The 16,252-nt window shown below is 43.5% G+C and overlaps 1 protein-coding gene across 1 annotated transcript in view; it reads right to left on the minus strand.

Moving 5' to 3' along the window:
- Positions 1-906: 906 nt before the first annotated feature.
- The window catches only part of sema6a (sema domain, transmembrane domain (TM), and cytoplasmic domain, (semaphorin) 6A), a 103,056-nt gene continuing 87,710 nt past the window's right edge, over positions 907-16,252 (minus strand). Inside the window, exons 18-19 of the mRNA XM_078285077.1 lie at positions 15,880-16,053; positions 907-5,459 (exon numbers count right to left, since the gene is read on the minus strand). Coding sequence (XP_078141203.1) covers positions 4,297-5,459; positions 15,880-16,053 — 1,337 coding nt within the window. The 3' untranslated portion in view covers positions 907-4,296. The remainder of the gene's footprint in view (positions 5,460-15,879; positions 16,054-16,252) is intronic.

The raw sequence follows: 16,252 nt of genomic DNA on the forward strand, positions 1-16,252 counted from the left end.
TGACAAAATGATACCGAGGCTGCACTAATATGGGCTATGACACTGGAGAACTTAATTTGAAATGGGTGCTGTTGTAATGTTGGTCAACACTGACACTCTGTCAGTGGTGAGATTTGTTTTCAAGGTCTGTGTTTAACAGGAGACTTCTCATTGAGATCTGAATATTCCTCGCAATAGGTAATGTAATGTGAGACAAATTAAGAAAGATATTTTGACATGGGATTAACGATTGTGTCATTGTAATACTTCCTAAAAACCACCTTAACACGACATGAACAGTGGTGTTATTGTGATACTTCAAGCTCTTGACACTGTGGACAATTATGTATTGTGCTTTTAAAGGAGATTTCGAGTGCTTCCTGAAGCAGGCTGCCAAACAGAGGCCAGGCTCCAGAAAGCTGCCTCTGATTCTTATCAAGTTGTTTACTCCCGGTAAACTCCAACAACAGTAACAGTATCAGCAACAGTATCAACAGTATCAACAATCAAAGTACAGGACTCTTCCCGCCGCTCATAACCTGAAATAAACTTTATTTCTCTCACTTAATAGACCTGTCTGTGAGGTTAAACATTTATTTTCCCATCAGTTCAAAGTACTTCCGTACACTAAGGTGTGCTTTGTATCAGCGGTAGAATCTCACTCTGAGAGGTTTCCCGGATCTCAAGGGAGTGTTGCTCACAGGATTGGTTTTACTGGCAAAGAAGAAAAGTGTAGTTGAGGTCACAAAAGTACAATATTTTCTTTAAAATGTATCCTCAATTGAAGGAAACTTGGGGCTTGGTTTTCCCCAAACAGCTTAGCACTAAAATCAACTACCGCTAAGATACTGATGGAAACACCCCAGGCAGAGAGACAGGTGATAAAAAAGTCAAGGACATATCACAGTCTTCATGACAAGAATTTTATTTTCATTTTTTTATTACATTTTGCATTAAATTAAAGAGATTTTTTTCTTTACAACATACATTAAGCTGTGAATCAGATGTTAAGGAAGTGGAGAGAGTAGGGCAAAAAACTTTGTGACATCACAATATCTTACAAGCTTACAAAGTTCAAAAGGTTGAGAAGTTGAGAAGAGAGTCTGACTTGGTTTGCATCTAGTAGCAGTGTATTATAGCAAGGGTGAAAGACAAAAAGGCACACACCAAAGAACCTCACTGTCCACAGCAGCCTTCACAGTCAAGCCCAACTCAGACTTTAAATGTCCAAACCCCACTCCGACATCAAAACGCTTGATGCTCCTTTACAGAATTTAAAATGCACTCACGACTACATTTACCTGTCTACATAGGATGTGAACATTTAACATTCTGACCTTTGCAGACAGCCAAGGCAGAATTTCATGCTCACATTCTGTATGGACATGACAATTTCCGAGGCAAGAGCCTACAATAGCTAACAACTAAACATTTCTCTGCAAGAAATCTTTAGTCTTAGATCAGCATTGTTCTGGGCCTGGGAAAGTAGCTGGTTCATGTGCTCCTTGACACATTGGAGGGTGTAAAGAGGGCTTTATGTTGCCCAGGAACCCAGTCTGCACTGTTGTGGTGGGAACTCTGACCTCAGTCTGGAGTGAATTTACCCCTACACACTAATCTTGGGTCACTTTGCCCTCTTAAGATCATAGTCTTAAATAATAGTGGGAAAAATGTGCAAAACTGAGCCCAGACCAGGTTAAACAAGAGGCAACTTCCCCCGACTCCCACTTGGACTAAACCTAATCTGTTGCACATGACCCGGTCATTTGCAACCGAACCCTGCAAGCGTCTATGTACATGTATGTTAGTTGAGTTAACACATACTATTTGCCTTGGAACAGCTCATATATCCTACCGGTTCTTCTTGCGATAGCTGTGGATTGAGACGTAGTTGGCTTTCCTCCATTGAGAAACAGAAAATTGCTTGATATCAAGAAAACTTTACCTATCTACACACACAACACTAAGGGAGTGCTCCGTTGATTTAGGTGTTGGGGGGGGGGGGGTGATCAATAAAAATCCTCATCAAGTAAAAAGGAAGTGAAAAAGGGGTCAGATTGGTATTAGTCAAACTCTCAGCCATTCCTAAGGCCTTGATAATGAGAGCTAGTGAAATAAAATAAAAACATATCTCTAAGCTTCCTCAAAGTGTGTTTTCTTTTAAAAAAAGGGGGGTTAAATAACGTACATCTTTTAATATTGTTGTTTTAATATGTCATCTCTCATCACAGGAACCAGCCTGTTTATGCGACTGCCTATCAATTGAGTGTTATGATGCACACTAGAAGCCTGGATCTGTGTTAGTACACTGGGTGCTTTTGTATTTCTCGTACTGTACGTTCGCTAGTGTTGTTGTTGTTGCATTATTATTGCAGTGCACCACATACATAGGCCCTCTCAGGTAACAAACATGAATTGTTCAATTAATCAATCAATTAACCATCACTCCAATCAAACAGACGGCAAAAAAATGAAAGTAAAAACAAATACCAGGACTTTTAAATTGTATAAAATAGAAAATTAAAAACACTCACAACATCTTCATCGACACTGCCAGCACAACATAAAGGGTTGCTTTAAGCGCATTAATGGCACAATCAGAAAATGAACCACAAAGATGAGAGTGTGTGTGTGTGTGTATGTGTGCGTGTGTGTGTGTGTGTGTGTGTGTGTGTGTATGTGTGTGTGTGTGTGTGTGAGAAAGAGGAAAGGGAACCCTCTTCCTTATCTTCCCTCTGTACTGTAAAAGTTTAGGGACCGGAATTACAACAAGAACACCTACATTCTTTAATTGCCTTTTTATCAAACCAGGGAAATATCATGATGTAAGAAAAATAAAAAATACTACAAGGAGACAAAGTTAACAGCTATAAAAGAAAACATTGTCACTACTTTAGGGTGTAAGGCACAAATTTACATGTGGAAGAGAAACAGGCAATATAAACAGATGTTTAGTTGTTGTTTTTTTTTTCTTTTATGCCTGCTCGTCGGCGTGACGTGGCTAGAGAAGATGATACGTTTCAAGATGGAGGCATCGCACCGTCACTTGCAGCGAGCTTCTTTTTGTCAATGTGCATGTGAATATGCAGATTTCCATACTGTTGTTGTTGTTGCTGCAACTGCTTCTCTTATTTCTTTGCAACATGCAACAGTGAGCTTTGATGGCACCAGCGAGCCGGCGACCAATCAGGACTAAAGTTACCGACTCACACAAAACCACAGTGCTGATTGGGGGATGCTCATTGGGGGAGTGAAAGGGTGAGATTCAGGAAGTCTTTTTCTGATTGGTCTAAAACAATGGAGATTCTGGTCCGTGAAGGTAAAAGTCCCTGTCTGGCACAGTTTAAATAAATATCTCCTCCTCTACACAGAGGTCACATATATCTCAAGCTGCAGGACCGCCAGGTCCCACTGTGCACACAGTAAGACCTAGTGGACCTTTAGTCATCAAGAAAGTTCTACTGGCTCCAGTTTAATGACTTTAAATAATTTTTTCACACTTGATTAATTAATATTAAAAGATCTCTTCTCTGTCCTCTCTCTCTCACCGAGCCTAAAAAGTCAGTCTCATTTTTTCTTCAAAAGCACTTAATAAAAATAAATACAACAAGCTATTAGTATTAACAGTCATGTGTTATTCAGTAACCAGTACAGTAGAAGATTCTTCTGGCCCAGGCTTTCAGTCAAACCAAGGCGGGGCTTGATTGCTGTGTTCAGGATAGCTGTAACACTGAGAGGCTTTTCACAGTTTCCAACATAACTCAGGCAGCTGTCTGTCCTTCCAGTCCGAGCTCGTTCTCTGGGTCCAAACGCCTCCTGGCTTTCATCCCCCAGTCCACACGGTACTGTACAACAATTACTCGCCACGTCTCCGCACTGTCTTCTTATGTGCTTTTGCCAGCTCGGTAAAGAAAACGAAATATAAGTCAAGTCACGGTGGCCAAGGACACCACAAACAACAGAGCCACCGTCTTGGATGCTACAGGGTGTCATTGGATGAAATATTCAGGACGAGCATCATCATCTTCTGTTTCAGTAGCAAGTGTTCCCATGTGTGTTTACAGAGGAACTGGGAGCCAGCCAGAGCCTGAGCTCGATGACGGCAACAAACGACGACAACCATTTGTATAATATTTACATATTTATATAAAAAGAAAATGTTTTCTTAGAAAAAGTGTGTTGCATTTTCCACTGTACTGTACACCGACAAAAAAACACTAAAAGGAGATGCAAGTTGTATTCCCTGTTTTTTTCTTTCTTTCAAAAAACCCTTTCACTACTGTCCGTTCACATTGGACTAACTGGCTAACTAACTGACTATGTGCAGGAGTCACTGGACTTGACTTTTGTCGAGAGTGACACTATGGAGGGTTTGGGTGGCACATCAGGCTTGAGATGTTTGATGCCCGTTCGAGGCAGTGAACCATAGGAGCTCATTCCGGGCTGCCGCGACAGAGACATGCCCTGCGCTGTCATGTGTATGGAGTCTACCCTCTGGGGCGCAGGGGGCGGGGTCTCCACACGGTTGAAGCTGTGATGTCGCGCCAGGTGGGAGGAGTTAGACGAGTTGGTGTTGTGCTTCTTAAGGGCGGAGGAGCCGGAAGCGGAGGACCCCGATCCTTTCCGGAGCCCGTAGACGGAGGAGTGGACCTCCAGGCGTTTGCCCATCTGCGGGACGGCGGGCGGGATGGTGAGGGAGGCCTCTCGCTGCGGCACGCGGGGCGGCAGCACCCCGTCTGGATCCACCATGTTGAGGCTGTGACAGGGGCTCTTCACTGTCTTGTACTCCAGCGTGGCCCCCTGGTCGTCCATGACGCTGTGGCCCATGCTCATGTCGCTGCGGTGGGGCTGCTCCACGTACTCGTGCTGGTAGGCCTGCTGGTGCTGCTGCAGGTGGGGCTGGAGCTGGTGCTGGTGCTGCGGCAGAGGCAGCACCACCACGCTGGGGATGTGGCCCGGAGAGGCCCTCAGGGGCAGGTCTGTCGGGATAACAGGGGAACCCATAGGTGGCATGTCCTTCGTACAAGCGTTGATGAGGTTCTGGTTCCTCTCCCACTCGCGGCTGCCCCGGCTGGGCTTGCGGCGGGGCTGCATGGGGGTGGATTCAGGCGTTGGCAGAGCGGCGAGGTCCAGGTGGTGCTGGTCCGCTTTGATCAGCATCTTCCCGTTTGGTGTCAGCCTCCCGTTGTGCATCAAAGGGGTGAGGATCGCCTCGGGGCGGCCGTCTTTGGCCTGCGTCTCAAACAGGCCTGTCAGCTTGGTCACACTGTTCATGGAGCCCCGGCGGGAGTGGAGGTGGTGGCTGTCCTTTTCCTTGCGGCCGGTCAGGTCCACGTCCCGGCGGCGGTGGTCGCACACACAGTAGACGATGATGCCAGAGAAGATGGCGCCCATGGCAAAGGCCAGGATGACGGCGATAGCCAGCAGGGTCACGGGAACTAGCTGGTCACGCCCCTTCTGGTAGCTCTCACGGATCACACCTGCAGAGAGAGGTGGAGACGACCTTCAGAATGATAGCTGAATAGAAAGTAGAAGTGATGTTGTTGCTGTGTGCTGTAGGGACCTGCTTCTACGACAGAGGAGCTCTTGGGAAGGTAATAAGAAGCACATTATTAGAATAAGCAAACAGATAGGAAATAAAGTTAATTTACAATAATCAAAGGATATTTTCTGAGTAAAAAGATTAGAGGTTTGAATAATTTCATGAAAAATATGCAAATTAAGGATTTATCCCATCATAAGAAACACCTATTCAAAATGGACGCAAATGGTAGAGCTTGAAGTAACAACATTCAATATTTGCCGGAAATCCAATCTAGGCTCAAAATGTGTTTTGGTGGGGTTATTATGATTCACGTTTTAAATCCGAGATAAAACCTTCTGCTGAAATGAAAAAAAGATATGAGCGGAGATAAAGGGAGCCTGAAATACCCAATCCTTTTCTTCTCATAGATGCAAATAGGAGACTTTTCATAAAGCTTGGATCCAATCTCATGAATCACAGAGAATACATTAAAAAGCCTCTGATTAGGCGCTAAATCCAATGAGCTGTGTCATCAGTGTCTTATGAAAGCACCACTTTCAAGGACTGGCAAAGACGGGCTGCGATACGGCCAAATAAAAGATAATTCAATAAAAGCAGCCATAGCTATGAAGGAGGAGGAGTGGGTCGTGTGTAATAAAATGGAGGGGGTCAACAATAATCTAACACGCATGTATGTGAGCACACACACACACACACATACACACACACACATACACATCCACCCACTCGCACGCATGCACACAGATGATAACCTCCAGCCTGTTGATGAATGTGGACATCTAATGCAGCACTCTGTTCCTTGGGTTACACACACCAGTCCACACCAGACAGATTTATAATGCGTTCACACATGACCTGTGGCCAACACAGATCAGTTACCACAGACAGAGGATTAGGCAGGTGGGCTCTATCACGTAAAAAGCTCCCACATTGTACTGATGCATTTGTGCTATGATAACGTGACTCAGTTACACGTGTTTGTGTGTGTGCGTAGTCCATATGTTATCTCATATATATATATACTGTATTATCCACTATACAGTACATATACAGGTATAGGTATAAATGTAAATGTGTCCTGAAAAAAAATTCTGAAATAGCAAAAAAACAGTTGATTTTCCCCATTGATGCTGGTGTATTTCTGATGTTTTACAGTCAGTGGTCCCAGAAACATTTTTTACACGTGGGACACAAACTTAACTGTAAATTACAGTAAAAAAAAAAATTCAAGATGAAAGGTTTCAGTCATTTTGGACGTTACGACGTTATGACTCACACAATCCCTCATATCAGTGTGCACCTAGTATACAGTAGAGGTGTGTTTTACAGTGAATGTATGTTCTATAATAAGTCCTGTGTGGGAGTTAGGGTTTGTGTCACAGCTTAGAGTCATAATAGAAATTTTAATTTACTGTAGTTGGCAAAAGATGGCAAGAAGGGCTACAGATGGCTAAATCTGTATCATCTTTTCAGTCATTAATTAAAAAATTTTTGCATTCTTTTATGTAATGACCTTTTACTCTTGTTTTTGACCTACCTTTTATGACTCTGCCTTCTTTTTATATTTCTTATTTACTGATTTTGATTTTCTGTTATTTTATCCTTTTGGTAAGTGCTTTGTGTTTTACAAAAGTGATATAAAAAAAGATTATTATTATTATTATTTGTAGATAGATAACATGTACACAGAGCACAGACTTAATAAAAATAGAAATAAAAAATAAATTAGGGACCTTAGTATACATTTATGGTGAGATATAATTTTGTCTGATACAGAGGAATGCCATAAGTATGCACAACATTCTGACTATTTGAAGAGCTGAAGCAAACATCTCAATTTTAAATTTTCACACCACAAACATTCTAATTAAAACACTTAAAATTCTTCATCAACAAGCAGATCATTGCAATTATGTCCTTTCACAATTTAAAGTTCACATCAATCACCAGACTTCTGTCGCAAATCAACATAAAAAATATTTCAATTTGCCATGGAATTATTTATTTTTTTTTTTTCAAAAGAGATGCCGCAAAATAAAGTGTTAGTTGCAGTAATGCTGTAAAATCCTGAAGGGGCTGGCTAATCGTGTTTAGGCTTTTCAGCTCGGCTGTGTCACTGAGGACGCACTCACAGAATATCTCTGTGTCTCCTCAGCAAGACATAACACAGACACAGAGACAGCAGGGTAATCTGTTCTCATGGAACCAAAATCCAGGCTCTGTTAAACTAACATCCATAATCCTTACCCGCTGCAGTCATACTTCATTAGCCCTAAAACACGTCTTAAAAACCCCTTTTCCTAGCCGAAATGAAGCGCTAAGCAATGCCTCAGTCAAATCATTAATTCTAAAGCAAAGAGCAGTTACTTACGCTTAGGTCGTTTCTCATTTGTTGTAAAAACAAATCTTAAAACTTTTCTCCTTGGCCATAATAGCGGGCTTACAACACACAGCTGAGCCGTATACCTCATTCATTGTTTAACAAAAGATTTTAAAAACGTCTCTTCTGGCCCAAATAGTTTCTTATCAAGGCCGTGTCCCGCTGTATAGATAGTGTGAGAAGTGATGAGTGTTATCTGTAGTGAAGTATTAACGTTTGACATGTGTTACACTGTGGACTTGGATGCCCAAATGACCCGCCTGTCTGAAAAAACATCTGCTTCCCATCTCAATACAGTAACATCTGAGGACGAGAGAGATATTTTTCCTCGCCGCTATCTTTCACTCCGCTGGCTCTCTGCTTGTCGTTAGGCCGTTCTTCCCCCCCCACACACACTTTCGGCTACTTATCTCCCCTACAGAACAATGAATCACTTCTCTGACTTTCTTCTTGTTTCAGGGTGTTTCCTTTCACACCGCTCAGCTTCCATATGGTAACTGTTCTCTTCGATGGAAACAGGGAGAACCGTAATTATAACCTTGTGGTCCTCATGAGTTATCGTCCTTTGGCAGAAAAAGCAAGTGGTGATGGGCACTGTTAAAGAAGTGCTGGGTTGAGAGTTTCTTCTCTGAGAACAATAAAGAGCTGCGGGTGGAACAGAGCTCCACTTGAGGTGAGGAGCCTCGAAAAACTCCCCAAAAAAATATCTACGTGAGAAAAAAAGTGAGTATAAACAAAGCTTCTGGCAAATCTCCCTTTTTCCATAATCATCGTCAAACGTGAATCCATCTCGGTCTACGGTGCTTATCTCCTGAAAGTGCAAGCAAAAACTGTTAGGAATTTTTGTGACACTGAATTTATTGCCGCTAAAGGTTAACTTTCTTTTGGCCGCAGTTTTGGATTTCACATTGAATAACATAGCCTGAGGGCAGCAGAGCCAAGCGGATTGTCCGTTCTGGTAAAGGGTGAAAGGAGGCGAGCTGCGGAGCTGAATCTTTGTCTTCTATTCCTGGCGTGGGAGTGAGGGTTAAAGCCCTATTTAACCTGCCCTGCATGGGTCTCTCTTTCTCTCTCTCTCTCTCTGTCTTCCTTTTTCTTTCTCTCTTTCTGTCACTTTTTCCCCCCCACTTATGTCTCTTTCTCACACACACCGAGTTCCCTTGCTCTTCCAGAGGGTTTTGGGGAGTGTTTAAATACAACCTAACCCAAGGCCTCTGGAAAAAATACAAAATCCTTTGAAGATGTCCATCTTTCATGTATGAACTCAATTGTTTCTCATCCTAACATCAAAGAGAATGAGAGTAGCCATAGAGGACACTGGTGCTGTCTCTGTCGAATCAGAGGACTTCAGTTTTTTTAAGTCAAGGTGGCTAAGCTGCTTCATTTTTAGAGGCCCGTCTGTGACCATGAAAACCCATTGGGAAACTTCTCAAAACTTTCACAACTTGACCTTGGAAAGTATCAAAGTGCTGTTAAAATCCATTGATTTTCTGCTTTAGTCTCATCTTGTAGGGTCCCGGCTATACAGAGCCTTATAATCTTCTAGTTTCGACTCTCCCCCAGAATGCATCGCTAGACACCCTGCAGATCGACACTTCTCTCAGTAGTTGAATTGATCTGAATTTCATACCGCCCCGGGCCTCAACATTCAGATATTAAACACATATCTCAGATACTCAGATATTTCTCGCTGTCAAAACAGCCTGGGTCGGCAACACTCACTTGTAAATTAGAAACATTGTAATCTGGTGTGACTGGAACTTGTGAATACTCGCTCTCGCTCTCTGACACACACACACACACACACACACACACACACACACACACTCTTGCTCCCTTCTAATCTCTTCTGAAGCACCAACTGACTTAAGCCCATAGAGCTTGTCTTTGTGTGGTGTTGGGAAAACTTCAAAGGCAGTTTAACATCACAGAGAGGTTATGGAGAGGGCCTTCACCTCTGACTACAGGCCATTACACACAGAGACATTGTCTGCAAATGGTACAAATCTTAATCAGACTTTACTGCGCTCACTAATGTGTCACTGCCCCTTGTTGAAAGACGGGATAGTGACTTGTGACAACTAAAATAGATAGACAATCCATTAAGTGGAAGGAAAGATGAAGGGAGAGAGTGTAATGACTTGGGGGTTACATTTACTCTGCCTTCACAGCAACGACTGATCCCTTTGAAAGTTCTTACTTACTTTCAAGGGCCTGATTGTTGTCGTCTTTTAAGAGGTTTCTATTTAGATGATGACAGCAATTCATTAAGTTCTACTTAATCCCTAGTTAGGATATTATCCCATTAAGGCTTGTGTATGTTTGCGTTCTAAGAGGCACTTGCAACATTAATGGTGTTATTCAAAATTAAAGCATTCATCAGACAATAGCGAGCACAACGCACTGCATACTGATAAGCCAGTTAAAATGTAATTAATTGGCTAATTATATCATCATGCAACTCAGGTATTACCTCGGTGTACTAACCTATCCACCTCCATGCATACAGCAGTTTCTCATGCTCATAGGCAATCAACCCACATTTAATCACCCTGGGAGCTTTTTCCATAATCTGCATGATTCCACAAATTGACACTCACATGTATATATGGGTGATATACGTATTACAGTAAGAGGCACTGCACTGTATAGATAACACAGCTACAATAATTAATCCAATTACTTCTGATTTCGCTGTTATCACGTGTTGAAAGTTTGGAGATACAAGGTTTTCCCCTGGCAGCTGCAGTTTGCAAGATTAGCTCACTGACAATGGGCGCACATCGGGCTTTTATTGTGATTTTCTAAAAACGTAGATGATTGTTTTCTGAGAACTCCTGAACTCCTGTGTGGCTGTTTTCCACAAGGCTGACTATATTGTTCATTAATATTCAATCTTGATGAGTCACCGTTATACAGATGGTGATACTATTAGAGTGTATTTTATCACGCTATGACTGATGAAAACCTGTGGCAGGCCTCTGACTTCTGTGGTTGATTGTCCTCAAGCGCTCTGTATGTGGCAATTCATTCAGTTGAAAGTGATCTGTGTGCTGCAGGAATCAATAATCATTCATAATTGGAGCGCAGTTTGATGTGAAATAGGCCCTACGTCGTACCAGAACAAAGAAAGACACAGCTTGTAGCCAATTGATGAGTGACTCACTCATAGACGTAGTGCCCCTGGGTGTTAAAATTCAAATCAAATTATAAAACATGACAAATGAATGTGGTTTAAAACTTCCAGTCAAGTTTCATAAAGATAAACGGTGGGCTGCAGTGACATGAAATGTAGTCTCATGTGTCCAAAAGACAAAGCAAACCTCTGGTGCAAGTCAGCATTCATATGAACCAACACTGCCAAGAGGTCTTGCTGAAAAGTGTAGCCAAGCAGGGAAATGGAAAAGTAAACAGCCTATGTGCTGTTAGAAAACAACGGAGCCTGGGAGGACAATAAGCTAATCAAGGAAGGAAATTATGGCTTATGGTTTGACGTCAGTCAGGGGAGTGCGTAATGCCGGGAACATATCCAATCCACTGTTTCTATTATGATTCACAATGAGCTGCGAATAATTCATGTTTCTCATAAAGGCCTGGTACAATCATTGGCCAGTAAGAGTCAGTCTAACAAAACCATGTAGTTAATCAAATAGAATAAGTGTAAGCATTACAGGAATATGAGTTATAGGATTAATATTTATTATTTGTGGGATAGTATAATTCAAAAAACAAGCTTTCTGCCTTAACTGGCTTCCAATAATAGCCAAAGTGAAACGAAGTGAAATGTTCAGGCTATCAGGACTTTTGGCATGAAGAAATTGGCATCCCTGTGTGAGAGGGGTCATACTCTGCCCCTATCATGCCAGTCTCACCTTGGCACACAGGTGTCAGAGAGCTGCCTGCAGCCGAAAATAACCCTCTCAGAGCAGCTGTCAGACAGTCCATATTACTGTGAAATCCTGACATGGAGGGGAATCATATTTCTCAATAAACTATCTCCCGTTTGGCCAAGAAATATCCTTCTCCGGAAAAGAAACGGCTGAAATGAATGGCTGAAATACCACAGTGTCTATGAAATGCAATATTTGAAAAAAAAACAGGAATATTGACTATCACCTCAAATTAAATCAGCAAGTTTAAATTTACCAAGATGTGAACACATTCAGTGCATCTTCAGGGAGGAGATATTTGCAATAAATCATAATGAGTATGGCACAAGAAAACGGAAAAATCTCACAGGATATAGATGTTCTGGTTCATTTTAAGATGAATATATATTTCGACCCTTGGCAGTTTGAGATGAGTTGAGTTAGTTGGGTGAACATACAATAGAGAGCGTAGACTGTGCGGGGTTAGAACCGTGGTCTAATGTGCAAACAGACGACTGAGAGGGATAGAGAGGAAACATTCCCCACTCTGTTCATCTATCTCACTATATCTTACTCTCTCTCTCTCTCATTTCCTTCTTCTATCCCTCTGTTGTTCAATACTGTATCTGTGTGTCTGTTAATCTCCCTTCTATCTCTTTACCTTTCCCTTCTAACCTTCACTGTTACATTTCTGTCTGCCTTCTTTAATAAATCTTAAATCTAATTGTTTTCCTTCTTTCATTTCATTCTCTCTCTCTCTTACTCTCTCTCACTAACTCCCCTCCCTCATTTCCCATGTCTCTCTCCCATCTCACCCCCCCACCCCCTGTCTCTCTCTCCATCCCTCTTTCCTTCCACCTCTCCCCTCTCCCTCCCCCCCCCTAGATAGGTTCTGTAATGAACCCATAAATTGGAGCAACACAGCAGTGGCTACAGGTCGGGTTAGAGGGGGGGAGGGGTAGAGAGAGAGAGAGAGTGGGGGAGAGGGGGTTGAAAGAGAGAGAGAGAGAGAAGAGAGAGAGAGAGAGAGAGAGGGAGAGAGAGAGCAGAGCAGGGCAAGGATTCATTCCTGCAGACAGGGGAAGAGATATGACTCCAGTTGGAGAAGAGACAGGGGTACAAGGGGAGAAACGGAGAAGGAGGCACAGAAATGGAGGAGGAGGAGGGGGAGGAGAAGAAGGGAGGGGGGCTGAGGGGCTGAGGGGCTGGGCCGGGGGGGGGGGGGGGGGGTGGGCTCCATAAATTTGTTCAGGAATTAATTTGCTCTAGGTAAGGTATAGCCTTGGAACATGCCATCCCAGTCGGATGAGAGGTCCTGTGGAAGGGAGACTGATCACAATGGCAGCAGATGGCGAAAGTGGTGATGGTGGTTTTGGGGAGGGGGAATGAGGCGGTGAAGAGGTTGAGAGATGGGAGCGGGGGAGCGGAGAGGCGAGGGGGGGGAGGGAAGGGTCACAGGAGTGGTGGCAAATATGGCACAGACAGATGAGCGCCGGATAGATAGGCAGAGAGACAGACACAAACACCGAGCTCAAATGTACTGTGAAACACAAGCGGCCACCTGGCAACTGCGACGGCCCCACTGGAATGCTGGATAATGATGCTGCTGGGTGCTAAATATCATCAGTGTGTGAATACTCATCACTTTGCAGCATTTCTAATTGCTCTGGTGGTGTTAGGCTAATACATATTGGCAGCACTGTAATATTCATTAGCAGATAAGATCCTACAATGTCTCAACTGCAAATGAAAAAGTTAGGGAGTAATTCTAATTTCTTTTAAACCAGGGAGAAGCTTGCTAACAACTTTGGGGACACGTAAATATTCACATTTTCATTCACGCATAACAAACTTTTACTTAACTTCAGATAACTGTCAGATTGACAGTTTAGCTAAGTGTTTATCCCTTAGTCCTCCTGAAAAATGTGCTACATGAATTAATCTCTATGGAGCTAAAATGCAGATTGGATGACTCATTTCATTTTCTGAGATATTTGGTGTCTGAATGCATAACCATTTCTATATACTGATTTAATTTCCACTTTCATATATGCAGTTTGCTAAGTTTTCACAGTACAGTTGACACCTGAAGCCAATAATGTTGAGGGCGAGAGGAAGGAAAAGGAGGCAGGATGGGTGGAGAGGGAAATGAATACTGTTGACTGTGGTGCTCAATTTGCCATGCTGAAAAGCATTAAGCTGCATGGAGGCAAAATTGTGCTTAATACCATCAAAGCAATCAAAGCAGTAAAAAAGGCAAATATATAAATAGCAAAAGAAGACATGGTCTCAAACCAAGCCATGCAAAATATCAAGAAATGCTCACAAGAAGCCAACAAAAAAAAAACAGACAAATCTCATCAGAGCTTACTTTTAGAGAAAAGGAAAAAGAAAAGAGACTGTAGAGCTGAAATTGAAATAGAACTGATAAATACTGAAACAAGCTGCAAAGGTGTCATATAAAAATAATAATAATAATAATGATAATACAGAAAAAACAGCAAGAAGCATTGTTTTGAGATGTGAAGCCTCGTTGCGGTTACCTGAGCGAGCCGGTTGGAACGCCCACATTCCCAAATAAGGAAAAGGTTCATCCATTTACTCGCCTCCTGGGACTATTTTGGTCGCCAGGAGAGCTTTTTTAGCTTCTGTTAGGGACAATTTGATTCCCATTCCCATTCCCATTCAATTTGAACCCATTCCTTACAAGGCGTTGAGTAATGTTACACCTGCTCAGGTAAAGGCAACGAGGGGAGCGACAGCATGTGATGCTGGCTGTAGGCATGCTGTCTGAAGTCTCTGCCACCATTGTGCTTGGATCTACCTACTGGTGCCTTGCTGCTTCCAGCTGACATGCTGCAGTTGCCGCCACGCCCCGCAGAGCGCCGCACAGACGTCTTTGTTCGAGAGATATTTGATATTGGAACGTGTGAGGTGTTAGAGATAGGCTTGATGAAGGCCTTGGAAGTAAAACGTTATCAATAAAGCGTTTCTTTCCTGTGATATAGACCTTAGCCTGCTGAACCACCAGAACGTCCTATTACAGTGTTTTTAATTATGATAGATGGCATTTTTTTATGTTCATGGTGTCTCAATAAGACCACTTTAGCACATTAATTTCTATAAATATTTCAAGGACAACAACCTCACCTTAGTCTCGGCTCATTGGCTGCTCTCTCTCTCTCCCTCTCCCTCTCTTTTACATACCTACCAGGCCTGTGGTCATGGATGAATCATCATTATTAATAATCAATATCTACTCATGGCCATGGTGACGCTGCTTCTAATAGCATGAACCATGTAACACACGTTGTGTGTTGTTTTAATGGGATCTGTGATGGGCCTATCTGTGTTATTAAGGGACAAAACATGGATGGGCGGCACCGCAGTGACCTTTTTTTCCCCATGCGTGTCGTCCCTCTCGCTCCTTTTCCTTCTCTCTCTCTCTCTCTCTCTCTCTCATTTATCCAGAGAGCTGTCCTTGAGGCGGGACAGCATTAGGCAGGTTGTTAACACAGGAGAAAAAGGGCGTTCAATGTCATGTCACTGTGTCACAAAGCATGACAGAGCTTGGGCCGGGGCCATCTTCCCGTGGAAATAAATACATTGCAATCTTCCTTTTCAGAGTGTAATGGTCTGGATATTACATCTCCTGCGGGACATTACAGTTCACGGCTAATAAATCTATCCTACAGTGCGCGCGCCTGTGTGAGAGTGGGTGTGTTTGTCGGTGTGTGTGTGTGTGTCTTAATGAGCGTAGAATGCCTATGTTTTTTACGTCTGTGTGCATATGCATGTCCGTGCACGCACGTGTGTGTGTGTGTGTGTGTATGTTTGTGTATGTATGCGTTTCTGTGGCTGGGGGGAGGGTTACATGTTCGGCGTGAGGCAATTTGTCCCCCAGAGAGAGAGAGAGAGAGCGAGAAAGAGAGAGCGATCCACTATCTGTACACCTAGTCAGCTGGAAGCAGCCGGGCAGCGGTAAATCTCAATTACGTGAACTCCCCCTCCCCTCCCCTCCCACTTCCCCTCCCCCCCTCTTCCCTCCCTTGCCACAGGTGACAATGGACCAAATTGACTGCTCATTGCTGCGTTCCAAGGCTTACCATTGGCTTCGGGCTGAGTCTGAGAGGGCACGGCCATGTAGGGGTCCTCCCCTTTGTCTGAGCTCATGGGGGGGTCCTTCCGCTCCACCATGCGGCCCCGCCCCAGGGGGCCCTCGGCGGCCTCGGGTAGGGCCGAGGTGGGGAGTGTGAGGGTGTGGTGGTGGTGATGGTGGCCTGCCGGACACAACACAGGTTAACTAAGGCTCAGGGACACACGCACACACACACACACACACACACAGGCAGGCTTCAATGCACAGAAGCACAGGCTGGTGGGGATACACACACACACACACACACACACACACACAAACACACACATACAGGGAAGCTGGGCGCGCATACAGGATCTTCTCCCTCCTTTGAAGCATAC

Source organism: Centroberyx gerrardi, chromosome 8, assembly GCF_048128805.1.
Source record: "Centroberyx gerrardi isolate f3 chromosome 8, fCenGer3.hap1.cur.20231027, whole genome shotgun sequence".
Taxonomy (NCBI): Eukaryota; Metazoa; Chordata; class Actinopteri; order Beryciformes; family Berycidae; genus Centroberyx; species Centroberyx gerrardi.